General features: G+C 41.3%; 1 protein-coding gene across 1 annotated transcript; it reads left to right on the top strand.

Moving 5' to 3' along the window:
* The first annotated feature begins 1,283 nt into the window (after positions 1-1,283).
* Positions 1,284-16,322, top strand: LOC139409634 (polymeric immunoglobulin receptor-like). Its single transcript, XM_071155055.1, has 10 exons — positions 1,284-1,338; positions 8,172-8,480; positions 8,691-9,039; positions 9,090-9,191; positions 9,566-9,660; positions 9,892-9,949; positions 10,745-10,828; positions 12,895-13,026; positions 15,385-15,434; positions 15,648-16,322. The coding sequence occupies exons 1-7, from the start codon at positions 1,284-1,286 to the stop codon at positions 10,773-10,775; spliced, it is 999 nt and encodes a 332-aa protein (XP_071011156.1). The 3' UTR covers positions 10,776-10,828; positions 12,895-13,026; positions 15,385-15,434; positions 15,648-16,322.
* Positions 16,323-19,371: the final 3,049 nt, after the last annotated feature.

The raw sequence follows: 19,371 nt of genomic DNA on the forward strand, positions 1-19,371 counted from the left end.
TGATTGTAATTCGCTATAAGGCTTGTTCAAGCCAATTTTCTTTCATTGATTGTGGTGACTTAATGTACACACATTATTAAGCCTCCTTTGTGCAACAAAGTCTGGACTCTATCATGCATCCGTGTGCTTTGTTACAAATGCCAAGTCGCTCATCCACCATTGCACCTTGTATCAAATGGTGGGCTGGACCTTGCATTAAATGCGCAGAGAGCTACATTTGAGTGTTCATATACAAATCCCTTCTGGGTAAACTCCCCCACTACCTCTATAGCCTGTCCTCCTTCACCACTAGCAGTTACCAGACACGGTCTACCAGGTGGATGTTACTTCAAGTCCCCAGGGCCATTACCGAGATTGACAAGACTGTTTGGCAAGACTGCCATTTTCTATTGTGCACCTGAGACATGGTCTTCAAAGCATATTTCACCCCTCAGTGAGTTTACAACTGACAAACTCTATTCAGGAGGAGGATTATAAATATTTCATGCAGACTGTTTTTCCTTAGTCCTTGATTTGAGGTTATATATTGCTATTGGCCAAGTAAATGTACTTTTTAAAAATGGTTCATTATTTTTGTCATATGTACATTTTTGTAAATACAACCTCTGGATCCAGTCTTCATCACCTAAACTGTAAAATATATATTTAAGCAATAAGGCCCGAGGGGTTGTGGTATACGGCCAATATACCATGGCTAAGGGATTTTCTTAGGCACGAGCAACGGTGAGGGCCTGGATACAGCCCTTGGCCATGGTTTATTGGCCGTATACCACAAATCCCAGAGGTGCCTAATTGCTATTATTAACTGGTTACAAATGTAATAAGAACAGTAAAAATAAATGTTTTGTCATACCTGTGGTATGTGGTGTGATATACCATGGCTGTCAGCCAATCAGCATTCAGGGCTCGAACCACCCAGTTTAAAAATATATTTCTTGCACCTGAACTTCTGACTCCGTCTCAACTTTTGCTGCTGAACACCAACTAAAAAGGCTGCTGGGTAATTAACAGTATACGTGATATTATTTGATATAAGAGATTCAAATGTGCTAATTACATAAGTAATAATTGTAGTGCCTTAGAGCCTTATGTTACAACTAGTTGATATAATGTAATGGTGTTTATCTGCCACTGAGGGGGCATAGACACTCAAACAGAAGCAGGAAGAGAGTTAAAGACAGCTGTAGCTATTAGGAAGTTCAGTCATTCTCTTTGGTGTCTTGGTCCTTGACACACACATTGTGCATTGGTACCATATAACATACAGAGACACATACCCAGAAATGGTTTCTCATCTCTCCCTCTCCATCCTCCTCCTCATCTTCTCCAGACTCTCAGGTAAGGGTAACTATTTATTTAGGGGGACATTATTTGGCAAGTGGCAGTTTGGTATGCACAGCTTGTCCCATGAATTAATCATAACATTGAGGATTAGCTGATAACTACAAAACAAACATTCTGGATAATATAGAGAACCTTCAACTATTTATTGATCAACACTTGGATTTGCTCCAACAAGAATCATACACATCGAAGTGAATAAGAGCAGAACTCTCCTGCGAAACTGAAGGGAAGCCACAATTTAAACTTCCAAATATAACCATGGAACAAGAGGTTTTTATAGCAATGTCAGCAGAAGATGGGCATTGCTGACAAGCATGAGCGAGCAGTTAGAAAAGCTGGATATATTGCTTGGATTAATGGAGGAGGTTGAGGCCCTCAAATCAGGAATGGATTACAGCAATAAAATGATGAAAGAAATACGAACTATTGTCATTGAAAATGACCGTGGACTCCCTAAAAGCCACTACGACAGGGATCATCATCTAGATTCAGCTGTGGGCCGATTTTTCTTCTTGAGTGGATGGTCAGGGGGTCGGAACATAATTACAAATAATTCATATACTGCGAATTGACTGCAAGAAGCCCAAAATGATGACTAAAGCGGAGTCACTTACATTTGCTTACATTTAAATACAATCACATATTTCTCACTATTATGCGTGTTAATACTTTGGAACATTTTTCCCAAATTGAAATCACTTAGAGCTGATTTGCTGGTCTTTTTACAATATTTTATGTACAACAATAAATGTTTTAAAAAACGTAAGTGTTTTTGCTCAGAAAAATGCTGGGGACAAATAAAGTCATCGCCAGTTGTGGAACTCTGCTGTAGATTGTCAGAACTGCATGCGCTGTATTGCTATCTTGCCCTGGCTGTGTTAATTATACGTTAATGTATCTCACTACACAGGATACATAAGACAAATATTTACTAGCAGTCATTAGCGGCTGTTAAAATGCATTTTCCTTCTTCTTTCTTGCTTTTTACGGAACTACATGAAATATGTCTCTGCTGATAGGAATATAATAGGATATAATAAGAACTACATGAAATATGTATTTCTGCTGATAGGAATATAACAGGACATAAAAAGAACTACATGAAATATGTCTCTCTGCTGATAGGAATATAACAGGACATAATAAGAACTACATTAAATATGTCTCTCTGCTGATAGGAATATAACAGGACATAATAAGAACTACATGAAATATGTCTCTCTGCTGATAGGAATATAATAGGATATAATAAGAACTACATGAAATATGTCTCTCTGCTGATAGGAATATAACAGGACATAATAAGAACTACATGAAATATGTCTCTCTGCTGATAGGAATATAACAGGACATAATAAGAACTACATGAAATATGTCTCTCTGCTGATAGGAATATAATAGGATATAATAAGAACTACATGAAATATGTCTCTCTGCTGATAGGAATATAACAGGACATAATAAGAACTACATGAAATATGTCTCTGCTGATAGGACTATAACATGACATAATAAGAACTACATGAAATATGTCTCTGCTGATAGGACTATAACAGGACATAATAAGAACTACATGAAACATGTCTCTCTGCTGATAGGAATATAACAGGACATAATAAGAACTACATGAAATATGTCTCTCTGCCGATAGGAATATAACAGGACATAATAAGAACTACATGAAATATGTCTCTCTGCTGATAGGAATATAATAGGATATAATAAGAACTACATGAAATATGTCTCTCTGCTGATAGGAATATAACAGGACATAATAAGAACTACATGAAATATGTCTCTGCTGATAGGACTATAACATGACATAATAAGAACTACATGAAATATGTCTCTGCTGATAGGACTATAACAGGACATAATAAGAACTACATGAAACATGTCTCTCTGCTGATAGGAATATAACAGGACATAATAAGAACTACATGAAATATGTCTCTCTGCCGATAGGCAGCGTGCAGGAAATCGACATTAAGAACTGTTCTTCCGATATTATAGTGTATATACACAACATGTAAAGTGAATTCCCTCCCATGTTTCATGAGCTGAAATGAAAGATGCCACAAATTGTGAAATCCATAGACTTGGATTTATTTCAATTGACTGATGTCCTTATATGAACTGTAATTCAGTACAATCTTTGAAATTGTTGCATGTTGCATTTAGATTTTTGTTCAGTGTATTTTCTTTATGTTGTTTATAATTTTAAAAAATGTATTGTATTTTATGAACAATTGCATATGCCTTTGCTATGATTTTCTTAATATGAACATGAATCTAAAATATTGTGCAGTTGTTACTATTTTGAATTATTATTATCTATTTTTATTATTATTGGTTATATATTATTTCATTATATTTTATATCTCCTTTTTACCTGTTATATTTGTATTTGTATTTATTATGGATGCCAATGCAGCAGCTTATATTCGTGGGGTCCGGCAAAAATTAAGGCAATTTTAAAAACATTACAATACATTCATATCAGATTTCAGTGTGTGCCCTCAGGGCCCTACACTACCACATAGCTAAGCGTGTGCCCTCCACTACCAAATATCTACAACACAAAATCCATGTGTACGTTTACATATGTAATCATGTGTGTGTATGCATGTGTCTGTGTCTATGTTTTGTTGCTTAACAGTCCCTGCAGTTCCATAAGGTGTATTTGTATCTGTTTTTTAAATATAATTTTACTGCTTGCATGAGTTACTTTATGTGGAATAGAGTTCCATGTAGTCATGGATCTATGTAGTCCTGTGCTCCTCCCGTAGTCTGTTCTGGACTTGGGGACTGTGAAAATACCTCTGGTGACATGTCTTGTGGGGTATGCATGGGTGTCTGAGCTGTGTGGTAGTCGTTAAAACAGACAGCTCCGTGCTTTCAACATGTCAATACCTCTAACAAATACAAGTAGTGATGAAGTCAATCTCTCCACTTTAAGCCAGGAGAGATTGACATGCATATTATTAATGTTTGCTCTCTGTGTACATCCAAGGGCCAGCTGTGATGTTCTGTTCTGAGCCAATTTCAATTTTTCTAAGTCCCTCTTTGTGGCACCTGACCACACGACTGAACAGTAGTCTAGGTACGACAAAACTAAAGCCTGTAGGACCTGCCTTGTTGATAGTGCTGTTAAGAAGGTAGAGCTGCACTTTATTATGGACAGACTTCCCCCAATCTTAGCCATTGTTAAATCAATATGTTTTGACCATGACAGTTTACAATCCAGGGTTACTCCAAGCAATTTAGTCTGCCCAAATCGCTCAATTTCCACATTATTTATTACAAGATTTTGTTGAGGTTTAGGGTTTAGTGAATGTCCCAAATACAATGCTTTTAGTTTTAATAATATTTAGGACTAACTTATTCCTTGCCACCCATTCTGAAACTAACTGCAGGTCTTTGTTAAGTGTAGCAGTCATTTCAGTCGCTGTAGTAGCTGACATGTATAGTGTTGAGTAATCCGCATACATAGACACACTGGCTTTACTCATAGCCAGCGTTATGTCATTAGAAAAGATTGAAAAAAGTAAGGGGCCTAGACTGCTGCCCTGGGGAATTCCGGATTCTACATGGATTATGTTGGAGAGGCTTCCATTAAAGAACACCCTCTGTGTTCTGTTAGACAGGTAACTCTACCTTCAAACTCAGTGTCTGGTTGCTTGATATGGGAAAATCAAAAGAAATCAGTCAAGACGTCAGAAATAAAATTGTAGGCCTCCACAAGTGTGGTTCATCCTTGGGAACAATTTCCAAATACCTGAAGGTACCACGTTCATCTGTACAAACAATAGTACGCAAGTATAAACACCATGGGACCACGCAGCCATCATACCGCTCAGGAAGGAGACATGTTCTGTCTCCTAGAGATGAACGTACTTTGGTCCGAAAAGTGCAAATCAATCCCTGAACAACAGCAAAGGACCCTGTGAAGATGCTGGAGGAAACGGGTACAAAAGTAGCTATATCCACAGTAAAACAAGTCCTATATCGACATAACCTGAAAGGCCGCTCAACAAGGAAGAAGCCACTGCTCCAAAACCTCCATATAAAAGCCAGACTATGGTTTGCAACTGCACATGGGGAAGAAAATCATACTTTTTGGTGAAATGTCCTCTGGTCTGATGAAACAAAAATAGAACTGTTTGGCCATAATGACCGTTGTTTTTGTTTGGAGGAAAAAGGGGGATGCTTGCAAGCCGAAGAACACCCTCCCAACCGTGAAGCACGGGCTGGCAGCATCATGTTGTGGGGGTGCTTTGCTGCAGAAGGGACTGGTGCACTTCACAAAATAGATGGCATCATGAGGTAGGAAAATTATGTGGATATATTGAGCAACATCTCAAGACATCAGTCAGGAAGTTAAAGCTTGGTCGCAAATGGGTCTTCCAAATGGACAATGACCCCAAGTATACTTCCAAAGTTGTGGCAAAATGGCTCAAGGACAACAAAGTCAAGGTATTGGAGTGGCCATCAGAAAGCCCTAACCTCAATCCCGTAGAAAATGTGTGGGCAGAACTGAAAAAGAGTGTGTGAGCAAGGAAGCCTACAAACCTGACTCAGTTACACCGGCTCTGTCAGGAGGAATGGGCCAGAATTCATCCAACTTATTGTGGGAAACTTGTGGAAGGCGACCCAAAACGTTTGACCCAAGTTAAACAATTTAAAGGCAAGCTACCAAATATTAATTGAGTGTATATAAACTTCTGACCCACGGGGAATGTGATGAAATAAATAAAAGCTGAAATACAGTGCCTTGCGAAAGTATTCGGCCCCCTTGAACTTTGCGACCTTTTGCCACATTTCAGGCTTCAAACATAAAGACATAAAACTGTATTTTTTTGTGAAGAATCAACAACAAGTGGGACACAATCATGAAGTGGAACGACATTTATTGGATATTTCAAAATCTTTTAACAAATCAAAAACTGAAAAATTGGGCTGCAAAATTATTCAGTCCCTTTACTTTCAGTGCAGCAAACTCTCTCCAGAAGTTCAGTGAGGATCTCTGAATGATCCAATGTTGACCTAAATGACTAATGATGATAAATACAATCCACCTGTGTGTAATCAAGTCTCCGTATAAATGCACCTGCACTGTGATAGTCTCAGAGGTCCGTCAAAAGCGCAGAGAGCATCATGAAGAACAAGGAACACACCAGGCAGGTCCGAGATACTGTTGTGAAGAAGTTTAAAGCCGGATTTGGATACAAAAAGATTTCCCAAGCTTTAAACATCCCAAGGAGCACTGTGCAAGCGATAATATTGAAATGGAAGGAGTATCAGACCACTGCAAATCTACCAAGACCTGGCCGTCCCTCTAAACTTTCAGCTCATACAAGGAGAAGACTGATCAGAGATGCAGCCAAGAGGCCCATGATCACTCTGGATGAACTGCAGAGATATACAGCTGAGGTGGGAGACTCTGTCCATAGGACAACAATCAGTCGTATTTTTGCACAAATCTGGCCTTTATGGAAGAGTGGCAAGAAGAAAGCCATTTCTTAAAGATATCCATAAAAAGTGTCGTTTAAAGTTTGCCACAAGCCACCTGGGAGACACACCAAACATGTGGAAGAAGGTGCTCTGGTCAGATGAAACCAAAATTGAACTTTTTGGCAACAATGCAAAACGTTATGTTTGGCGTAAAAGCAACACAGCTCATCACCCTGAACACACCATACCCACTGTCAAACATGGTGGTGGCAGCATCATGGTTTGGGCCTGCTTTTCTTCAGCAGGGACAGGGAAGATGGTTAAAATTGATGGGAAGATGGATGGAGCCAAATGCAGGACCATTCTGGAAGAAAACCTGATGGAGTCTGCAAAAGACCTGAGACTGGGACGGAGATTTGTCTTCCAACAAGACAATGATCCAAAACATAAAGCAAAATCTACAATGGAATGGTTCAAAAATAAACATATCCAGGTGTTAGAATGGCCAAGTCAAAGTCCAGACCTGAATCCAATCGAGAATCTGTGGAAAGAACTGAAAACTGCTGTTCACAAATGCTCTCCATCCAACCTCACTGAGCTCGAGCTGTTTTGTAAGGAGGAATGGGAAAAAATGTCAGTCTCTCGATGTGCAAAACTGATAGAGACATACCCCAAGCGACTTACAGCTGTAATCGCAGCAAAAGGTGGCGCTACAAAGTATTAACTTAAGGGGGCTGAATAATTTTGCACGCCCAATTTTTCAGTTTTTGATTTGTTAAAAAAGTTTGAAATATCCAATAAATGTCGTTCCACTTCATGATTGTGTCCCACTTGTTGTTGATTCTTCACAAAAAAATACAGTTTTATATCTTTATGTTTGAAGCCTGAAATGTGGCAAAAAGTCGCAAAGTTCAAGGGGGGCGATTACTTTCGCAAGGCACTGTAAATCATTCTCTCTGCTACTATTCTGACATTTCACATTCTTAAAATAAAGTGGTGATCCTAAATGACCTAAGACAGGGAATTTTTACTAGAATTAAATGTCAAGAAGTGTGAAACTGAGTTTAAATGTATTCGGCTAAGGTGTATGTAAACTTCTGACTTCAACTGTTGTTTCTGCCCTCTGAGGAGGAGGGGGGGGCTGGATGTGCCAACATTTTTTTTTTTTAATTAAAGGGTAACATGTTTATATGACGTGCTGAAGTTGAGGTCAGGGACTGGGACTGGACACATGCTGAAACTCTTAAGACAGGAACAGTAGCTTGTCTTATCAATAACACTTCCTGTATTATGTGTGTTATAGTCCAGATGGAATGTCATTTTTCTGTTGTGAGATTCTGAATTCTAATCTGTGTTTTCTGTTGCGTCTTCAGGTGCTTATCGTGTGTCTGTGAAGACAGGAGGCTCCATCACCATCCCATGTCCCTATCATCATTATTATATCAAACATTCTAAATACTTATGTAAAGGAGATCATTTTAATAGTTGCTCCCATGTTGTACTCGCTAAACCTCCTAAGGGCACAGCTAAGGCCTCAGTCTTTGATGACATCAACCAGCTAACCATGACCGTGACCATGACTGATCTGGAGTCAGGGGACTCTGGACGTTACTATTGTGCTGTGGAGGTCAATGGTGGAATAAATGTCAGGGCAGAATGGTTCCACCTATCTGTCATTCCAAGTAAGATCCCTGCAACTCTTCCATATGATTACATGACTGGTGTTCTGGTTACATTTACTGGTATCACTATTGTATCACTATGAGGAATGTTGGTATATGTCTACTTTCTGTTCTCTATCCATCATATCATCATTATGATATTTGTGGTCAGTTGTTACAAAAAAACACTTGATCACTCAGGACCTTTGGGGTCTGTACCTCTGTGTTCAGGTACTCCAGAACTCTATGTGGACCAACAGGAGGTGACAGGAGTTGAAAGAGGGAGTGTCATTGTAAATTGTTACTATAGTAACACTGGAAATAGGAAGCAGTGGTGCAGGATTGGTGGCAGTAGTGGCTGCTGTGTGGGGGTGGATTCTGGGACAATAAACGGAACATCAGTGACTCTACAGCAGACCACTGATGCCACCAGAAGAAACGTCTTAATGGTGACTATGAGTGGACTGAAGATGGAGAACACTGGCTGGTACAGGTGTGGAGTGGGAGACCTTATGATGCCTGTTCACATCACTGTCAGACAACAAACCACCACACAAAGTACCACCACTATGACCAGTGAGTAGAGAACAATCAGATGCACAGAATTAAGTATTAACCTGGTTTATCCAGTCTTGCCACTGAACAATCCTCTTTCTCTCCAGCTGCTGAGCCTGTTCAGACTGACAACACAGTCCAAGGACTTGAGGGGGGCAAGGAGAAGGACTCCATGAGGTAATTATCACTCATTCATCTGTATTTAACACTTACTCTTCCAAATGGATGACAATAGAAATAGGAAAAAAGTTAACATTTTCTGGTTTTGACACGAGCGTTTAGGTCACAAAAAGACCCTACTTATATGTTTTCACACCGTGTATAGGCCAAGACACTGTTATAGACATTTACCACTTCCTCATGTCTCTGTGGTTGTAGAACTAGCAGCATTCTATTATTGGATGTAAAAGGTGTGAATGTGTGAAGGGCTGAACACATGTTTCCATGTTCTCTTAGCAGTAGAAGAAACATCATATACTTGTGTTCTAATCTATTTATCTTTGATGTTTTATGGGCTGTATTTTACAATAAACATAGTCTTTCACCTTCAGTTCCATAGATCTAACAGTCCTACTGGTTCCTCTGGGCATGTTGGTGGTGGTGATAGCTGGGGTCCCAGTCACATGGAAGATGTGGAGAAAGTATAGTAAGTATTCATTCTATAATTACTATCATGAAAAAGTGATAAGTTTGATTTTGGAGATATTTTCAGGAGACAATAAATATTTTCCTTGAAGACAACTGTCTTAGCATATGTTATAACCAATGTATCTTGACATAAGTGGAGGAGACTCAAAAGTATTACTCTATGATGAATGTATTCAGTATTATTCAAGTATATCTGTGGTCTCTAATACTGCATCTGTCTTTATTCCAGAGGACAATAAGGCCATGGACCCAATGACAATAAGTGGAGGAGACAAACACCTCAGTCTGTCTTTATTCCAGTAGGCTACACTCATGTTCCTCTCATCTGACTCAAGGTCTTGTGAGAATAAAAGCCTCTCTATGGCCATAGATAGGCTTTTATTATCTCTTTTATTCTCTATTTTGGATAGGCCAGGGTGTGATTTAGGGTGGGCATTCTAGTTTCTTTATTTCTATGTTTTCTATTTCTTTGTGTTTGGCCGGGTGTGGTTCTCAATCAGAGGCAGCTGTCTATCGTTGTCTCTGATTGAGAATCATACTTAGGTAGCCTTTTTCCCCACCTGGGTTTGTGGGTAGTTGTTTTCTGTATAGTTTTAGTTACCTTACAGAACTGTTCGTTTCTTGCGTTGTTATTTTTGTTCTAGTGGTCAGATTTAAATAAATATCATGAACACGCGCTGCGCTTTGGTCCACTCCTTCTTCATCAGACGAGCGTTACAGGACATGGACATCAGATGGACTTAAATCACACATTAGCTCTTCAGCTACAGCTTCATGTCCATTGTAACTGTACAATTTTTAAACATGTTATCTCTATTTTTACAGTCAATGCTACATACCGAGGACTGTTGAGACAGTGTGATGTCAGTTTGTCAAATTGGTTTGCAATGTAGAGATAATAATAGGATCTGTTGAACAGTCACTGGTTAAATTACCACTCCAGATATTTCTGAACTAATCCAATTGAAAAAGGATAGTCCAAGCTTAAATACACATACTTAAAGGTTAAAAAAACATGTTCTAAGTAAAATAGTATTTTGTATTAGTTTTCTGAACTGTTCTGAGGAAATAAACTTGTGCAGGACCCATTTCCTGCCAATGGTGATGATGTGACGTACAGCACTGTTGTCCCCAAGAGGAGGAACCAGCTAAATGTACAGACCAAGGTAACGCTGCTATTCTGATCACTATGATGTTAATATATGAAGTTGTATCTGTGTTGTACTGTCGGCTATGTGGCAGACTGGTGCATGAGGATAAATTATAGATTAAGTCACATTTGTCAGACAATTTAAATGTCTTACACTGTAAACATTTTGGAGTTTTAATGTCTTTATCAAATCCAATTTTATAGGCCGCAAACATAATTAGCAGATGTAGCGTAATGCTTGTGTTTCTAGCTACAGCAGTGCAGTGGAATCTAACAATTCACAACAATACACACAGATCTAAAAGTAAAATAATGGAATTAAGAAATATAGAAACATTAGGACGAGCAATGTTGGAATTCGGAGTATAAATACGTGTGTGTGTGATGTATAGACATTATGACTAGTATACTAAATATTCTATCCACATATCTGTAGGATAGAAGTGTGTGTGTGTGTGAGATATATATATATATATATATATATATATATATATATATATATATATATATATTAGTTGAATAGGATGACATTGACTAGAATACAGCATATACATTTAAAATGAGTAAAACAGTAAGTAAACATTAAAGGGACCAGTGATTCTATGTTCATAGAGCAGCAGCCTCTAAGGTGCAGGGTTGAGTAACCGGGTTGTAGCCGCGAGTGACGGAAACTAAGTTCAGGGCACTGGGTGGATTTCACCCAGTGATGGCTATTTAAGAGTCTGACGGCCTTGTGTTCGAAGCTGTTTTTCAGTCTCTCGGGCCCAACATTGATGCACCTGTACTGACTTTGCCTTCTGGATGATAGCGGGGTGAACAGGCCGTGGCTCGGGTGGTTGATGTCCTTTTATCGTTTTGGCCTTCCTATGACATCAGGTGCTGTAGGTGTCATGGAGGGCAGGCAGTGGTGTGCCCCCGGTGATGCGTTGGGCAGACTGCACCACCTGCAAGCGCAGGGCTCTCCAGAGCCCTGCGCTTGCAGGTGGTGCAGTTGCCATACCAGGTGCTGATACAGGATGCTCTCGAGGGTCTTAGGGGCAAAGCTACATTTCTTCAGTGTCCTTAGGTTGAAGAGGCACTGTTGTGCCTTATTCACTACATCGTCTGTGTGGGTAGTACATATCAGATTGTCAGTGACGTGTACACCGAGGAATGGGAAGCTGTTAACTTTCTCCACTGCGGCCCTGTGGATGGGGGCATGCTCCCTCTGCAGTCTCCTGAAGTCCACAATCCGCTCCTTAGTTTTTTTTAAGGGAGAGGTTATCTACCTGGCATCACTTTGCCAGGGCCTTCACCTCCTCCCTGTAGACTGTCTCGTCATTTTTGGCAATCAGGCTACTATTGTTGTCATCTGCAAACTTGATGATTGAGTTGGAGGCGTGCGTGGCCACACAGTACTGGGTGAACAGAGAGTACAGGAGAGGGCTGAGCACACACCGTGGTGGGGCCCCTGTGTTGAGGATCAGCTTAGTGGAGGTGTTTCCTACCTTCACCACCTGGGGGCGGCCCGTCAGGAAGTCCAGGACCCATTTGCACAGGGCGGAGTTTAGACCCAGAGCTAAATGATGAGCTTGGAGGGTACTATGGTGTTGAAGGCTGAGCTGTAGTCAATGAACAGCATTCTTACATTGGTATTCCTGTTGTCCAGATGGGTTAGGGCAGTGCTACGGCAATTGAGTCGTCTGTGGATCTATAGGGGCGGTATGAAATTGAGCTGGGTTTAGGGTGTCAGGTAAGGTGGTGATATGATCCTTAACTAGCCTCTCAAAGCATTTCCTTATGAGAGAATTGCGTGCTACGGGGCAATAGTCATTTAGTTCTGTTTCCTTCGCTTTCTTGGGTACAGGAACAATGGTGGACAACTTGAAGCTAGTGGGGACAGCAGATAGGGGGAGATTGAATATGTCTGTAAACACCAGCCAGCTGATCTGCGCATGCTCTGAAGACGTGGCTAGGGATGCTGTGTGGGCCGGCAGCCTTGCGATTCTTTATGTCCCTATTCCAGTGTGTTTCCAAGCTGTAGTCTATATTCCATTGTCCCTCTTCACCTCTCTACCTGTGTGTGCCGCTCCTCTCTTATAGGCAGAACCAGATGATAATGTGGTCTACAGCTCTCTCATCCTACAGCTGGAGCCATTTCCTGCCAATGGTGATGATGTGACGTACAGCACTGTTGTCCCCAAGCGAAGGAACCAGCTAAATGTACAGACCAAGGTAACGTTGCTTTTCTGATCACTTTGATATTAATAGATGAAGTTGTATCTGTGTTGTACTGTCAGCTATGTGGCAGACAGGTGGGGTTATAGATGAAGTTGTATCTGTGTTGTACTGTCAGCTATGTGGCAGACCGGTGGGGTTATAGATGAAGTTGTATCTGTCTTGTACTGTCAGCTATGTGGCTGACCGGTGAGGTTATAGATGAAGTTGTATCTGTCTTGTACTGTCAGCTATGTGGCAGACCGGTGGGGTTATAGATGAAGTTGTATCTGTGTTGTACTGTCAGCTATGTGGCAGACCGGTGGGGTTATAGATGAAGTTGTATCTGTGTTGTGCTGTCAGCTATGTGGCAGACCGGTGGGGTTATAGATGAAGTTGTATCTGTGTTGTGCTGTCAGCTATGTGGCTGACCGGTGGGGTTATAGATGAAGTTGTATCTGTGTTGTACTGTCAGCTATGTGGCAGACCGGTGGGGTTATAGATGAAGTTGTATCTGTCTTGTACTGTCAGCTATGTGGCAGACCGGTGGGGTTATAGATGAAGTTGTATCTGTGTTGTACTGTCAGCTATGTGGCAGACCGGTGGGGTTATAGATGAAGTGTCAGCTATGTGGCAGACCGGTGGCGTTATAGATTAAGTTGTGCTGTCAGCTATGTGGCAGACCGGTGGCGTTATAGATGAAGTTGTATCTGTGTTGTACTGTCAGCTATGTGGCAGACTGGTGCATGAGGATACATTATAGATGAAGTTGTATCTGTGTTGTACTGTCAGCTATGTGGCTGACCGGTGGGGTTATAGATGAAGTTGTATCTGTGTTGTACTGTCAGCTATGTGGCAGACTGGTGCATGAGGATACATTATAGATGAAGTTGTATCTGTGTTGTACTGTCAGCTATGTGGCAGACTCGTGCATGAGGATACATTATAGATGAAGTTGTATCTGTGTTGTACTGTCAGCTATGTGGCTGACCGGTGGGGTTATAGATGAAGTTGTATCTGTGTTGTACTGTCAGCTATGTGGCAGACTGGTGCATGAGGATACATTATAGATTAAGTTGTATCTGTGTTGTACTGTCAGCTATGTGGCAGACTGGTGCATGAGGATACATTATAGATGAAGTTGTATCTGTGTTGTACTGTCAGCTATGTGGCAGACCGGTCAGGTTATAGATGAAGTTGTATTTGTGTTGTACTGTCAGCTATGTGGCTGACCGGTGGGGTTATAGATGAAGTTGTATCTGTGTTGTGCTGTCAGCTATGTGGCAGACCGGTGGGGTTATAGATGAAGTTGTATCTGTGTTGTGCCGTCAGCTATGTGGCAGACCGGTGGGGTTATAGATGAAGTTGTATCTGTGTTGTACTGTCAGCTATGTGGCTGACCGGTGGGGTTATAGATGAAGTTGTATCTGTGTTGTACTGTCAGCTATGTGGCTGACCGGTGGGGTTATAGATGAAGTTGTATCTGTGTTGTGCTGTCAGCTATGTGGCAGACCGGTGGGGTTATAGATGAAGTCACATATCAGGTTTATTGTCCGATAAGAGGAACATCAGGAAACAAACAGTCTGACATAAATAGCACCACCCACCTGCCCATAGGAGGAAGATACATGGAACTGTTTATAATTGTGATGGTCCCTGGGATGAAACTCCTCCTGAAGCCTGCAGTGAGATATTTAATAGTCTGACCTAATGAGAGAAAATCAAAGCAGTGGTGTAGGGAGGTGGACTGGAAGTCATGTGGTGGGCTTTATGCTGGATAGCTCCTTCATTAAGGAACCGTTTTGGAGTGTAGAGTCCAATCAGTTTAGATGCCGTGTTGTGAATCCTTAATAGTTTATTGTGGTGTGAGACGTTGAGCATGTTGTGGTAGCAGATACGTTGCTGGGACTTCTGTGTTATTTCAGTGGTCTGTTGATCAAAAGTGAGCTTGTGGTCGACTAATTCAAACTCATTTAAATTAAGGAACCATTTCAACACCCTCCCTCTGAGGACAGGGACATCACAGGTGGGGTCTTTGGGAAAGTCAGTGGTTGTTGTTTTTGTTTAGGAGAAGTTGAGATGCTGGTAATTATTGTAGCATCAGTCACTGAATTAGGAAATTGATTGATATTCATCAGAATACATGAAAAGGAGGGTTTTGTGGTCTGTGCTTTGTCAGTCATTGGTGTATAAGTTGTAGACACTGAAAATGTGTTATGCTGTAAACATTTCTGAGTTTTAATGTTTTTATGTGTCTCTTCCCTGTCGGCTATTCTGCAACAAATGGTTGAAGTGTTTCCAAGCAGTTGCCTACATTCAATCATCACAAATTGTCCCTCTTCTCCTTTCTACCTGTGTGTCCCTCCTCTCTTCTAGACAGAACCAGATGATAATGTGGTCTACAGCTCACTAGTCCCACACCGCAGGTCAGTGTTGACTTATCTTCTCTCTCAGATGATGCTAATCTCTTAACAAAGAAACAAACAGACAATACCATAAATTACTACTGTATGTGTACAATGCATCACTCTTTAGCCTCTCACTTTGTTATCCTTATCATATAGAGAAGCTGACTACATTGTTATCATTATTTCTGTAGCATGCCTGTATTGTGCACCAATCTACTTTCTGTCCAGCAGAGGGCAGCAACACAGCAGTGACTGACTGAGTGAAGATCTTGGTCCAAAAGAACCGTCATCCTGGAAGGATAGCCCACTCCCCTCCTGTGTCACAACATGAGTCATGACCATCTACCTGCCTCCAATATGCTTCTGCCCACACCTTCTAACCCACCTGTCTCCTTGTTGTGTCCATAAACTACTGAAGACAGTCTGCTGTGCTTGTTTTGATTATCACCATATACACAATAGTATGTGGACACCCCTTCAAATTTCTGGATTCGGCTATTTCAGCCACACCCGTTACTGACAGGTGTATAACATTGAGCACACAGCCATGCAATCTCATTACACAAACACTGGCAGTACCTCACTAATGGTTTTGTGGCTGAATGTTCCAACATCTAGGTGAAAGCCTTCCCAGAAGAGTGGAGGCTGTTTATAGCAGCAAAGGGTGGACCAACTCCATATTAATGCCCATTATTTTAGAATGAGATGTTTGACGAGCAGGTGTCCACATACTTTAGGTCATGTAGTGTATCTGTTATATTAGTCATGTCCCGCCCACCTACAGTACTCCAATGCCCTTGTCACTTTTTAATCTTACTGATATCATGTATCTAGTCAAATAACTGATTATGATCAAATATGTATATTAAATGAACAAAAAATAAAAGGCTAATGCTGAATGCAAAATGGATTGTTATTTGTATTAGTTTTTTAAAGGTTGTTAGCAATTACTATATAATGGGGACTAGTTATCTGCCACTGAGCGGGGCATATACAGTCAAACAGATGCAAGAAGAGAGAAGACAAACATGTCAGTGATTCTCTCATTAGCACAGGTGTGAGTGTTGACGAGGACAAGGCTGGAGATCACTCTGTCATGCTGATTGAGTTTGAATAACAGACTGGAAGCTTCAAAAGGAAAGGTGGTGCTTGAAATCATTGTTCTTCCTCCGTCATCCATCGTTATGTGCAAGGAAACACTTGCCATCATTGCTTTGCACAAAAAGGATATTGCTGCCAGTAAGATTGAACCTAAATCAACCATTTATCGGATCATCAAGAACTTCAAAGAGAACGGTTCGATTATTGTGAAGAAGGCTTCAGGGCGCCCAGCAAGTGCCAGGACCTAAAGTTGATTCAGCTGCGGGATCGGGGCACCACCAGTACAGAGCATGCTCAGGAATCGTAGCAGGCAGGTGTAAGTGCATCTGCATGCACAGTGAGGTGAAGACTTTTGGAGGATGGCCTGGTGTCAAGAAGGGTAGCAAAGAAGCCACTTCTCTCCAGGAAAAACATAAGGGACCGACTGATATTCTGCAAAAGGTACAGGGATTGGACTGCTGAGGACTGGGGTAAAGTAATTTTCTCTGATGAATCCCCTTTCCGATTGTTTGGGGCATCCGGAAAAAAAGCTTGTCCGGAAAAGACAAGGTGAGTGTTACCATCAGTCCTGTGTCATGCCAACAGTAAAGCATCCTGAGACCATTCATGTGTCAGGTTGTTTCTCAGCCAAGGGAGTGAGCTCACTCACAATTTTGCCTAAGAACACAGCCATGAATAAAGAATGGTACCAACATTCTTTATTCATCCTCCGAGAGCAACTTCTCCCAACCATCCAGGAACAGATTGGTGACGAACAATGCCTTTTCCAGCATGATGGAGCACCTTGCCATAAGGCAAAAGTGATAACTAAGTGGCTCGGGGAACAAAACATCTATATTTTCAGTCCATGGCCAGGAAACTCCCCAGACCTTTATCCCATTGAGAACTTGTGGTCAATCCTCAAGAGGTGGGTGGACAAACAAAAACACACAAATTCTGACAAACTCCAAGCATTGATTATGAAAGAATGGGCTGCCATCAGTCAGGATGTGGCCCAGAAGTTAATTGACAGCATGCCAGGGTGGATTGCAGAGGTCTTGAAAAAGAAGGGTCAACACTGCAAATATTGACTCTTTGCATCAACTTCATGTAATTGTCAATAAAAGCCTTTGACACCTTTGACACATGAAATGCTTGTAATTATACTTCAGTATTCCACAGTAACATCTGACAAAAATATCTAAAGACACTGAAGCAGCAAACTTTGTGAAAATTAATATTTGTGTAATTCTCAAAAGTTTTGGCCACGACTCTGGATAATAAAGTTGATGAGCTCAAGGCGAGAGTTGCTTTTCAGAGAGACACCAGGGATTGTAACATACTCTGCTTCATGGAAACATGGCTCTATCGAGATATACTGTCTGACTCTGTAAAGCCAGTTGGGTTCTCAGTATATCGTGCCGACAGGAACAAACATCTCTCCGGGAAACAGAAGGTTGGAGGTATGTTTTATGATTAATGACTTATGGTGTAACTGTGATAACATACAGGAACTCAAGTTCTTCTGTTCACCGACCTAGAATATCTCACAAACAAATGCCGACCATAATATCTTCAGAGATAATTTTCGTCAATAATAGCCACAGGGGTCTATGTCCCCCCTCAAGCTGATACCACGGCGGCCCTCAAAGACTTCACTGGACTTTATGCAAACTGGAAACCACATATCCTGAGGCAGCATTTACTGTCACTGGAGATTTTAACAAAGCAAATTTGAGGAAAAGGGTCCTGAAATTCTATCAACATATTAATTGTTGTACTCGCGCTGCTAAAACTCTTGATCATTGTTATATTACCTTCCAGAATGCACATAAGGCCGTCCCCCACCCTCCATTCGGCAAATCGGACCACAATTCCATCTTGCTCCTCCCTTCCTATAGGCAGATACTCAAACAGGAAGAACCCGTGGTAAGGTCTAGTCAACGCTGATCTGACCAATCTGAATCCACGCTTCAAGATTGTTTTCACGTGGGATATGTTCAGAGTAGGATCAAAAATAATATTAACATATAAACCGACACGGTGAATGAGTTTATCAGGAAGTGCATAGGAGATGTTGCACCCACTGTGACTATTAAAACCTACCCAAACCAGTTACCGTGGATAGATTGGTCGCACAAAACAGAAATCGCAAGACACCGAATTTAACCAGGGCAAGAAGACCGGGAATATGTAAGAATACAAACAGTGTAGTTATTCGCTTTGAGGTTAATAGAGTGTTACTGACGCAGCCCGCTATCAAGGAATATGGGCTTTCCTTCTCCGTGGCCGAAATGAGTAAGACATTTAAGCATGTTAACCTTCGCAAGACTGCCGGCCCAGATGGTATCCCTAGCAGCGTCCTCAGCACATGCGCAAACAAGCTGGCTGGTGTATTTACAGATATATTCAATCTCTCCCTATCCCAGTCTGTTGTCCCCACGTGCTTCAAGAAGGCCACCATTGTCCCTGAACCTAAGAAAGCAAAGGAAATTGAACTAAATAACTATAGCCCCGTGGCACTCACCTTTGTCATCATGAAGTGCTTTGAAAGACTAGTCAAGGATCATATCACCTCCAACTTACCTGCCACCCTAGACCCACTTCAATTTGCTTACCGACCCAATAGCTCCACAGACGATGCAATCTCCAGCACACTGCACACTGCCCTGTCCCATCTGGACAAGAGGCATACCTATGTCAGAATGCTGTTCATTGACTATATCTCAGCATTCAACACCATAGTACCATCCAAGCTCATCATCAAGCTTGAGGCCCTGGGTCTGAACCCCGCCCTGTGCAACTGGGTCCTGGACTCCCTGGCGGGTTACCCCCAGGTGGAGAAGGTAGGAAACAACACCTCCTCTTTGCTGAT

Source organism: Oncorhynchus clarkii, chromosome 5 (assembly GCF_045791955.1).
Source record: "Oncorhynchus clarkii lewisi isolate Uvic-CL-2024 chromosome 5, UVic_Ocla_1.0, whole genome shotgun sequence".
NCBI classification, from domain to species: Eukaryota; Metazoa; Chordata; class Actinopteri; order Salmoniformes; family Salmonidae; genus Oncorhynchus; species Oncorhynchus clarkii.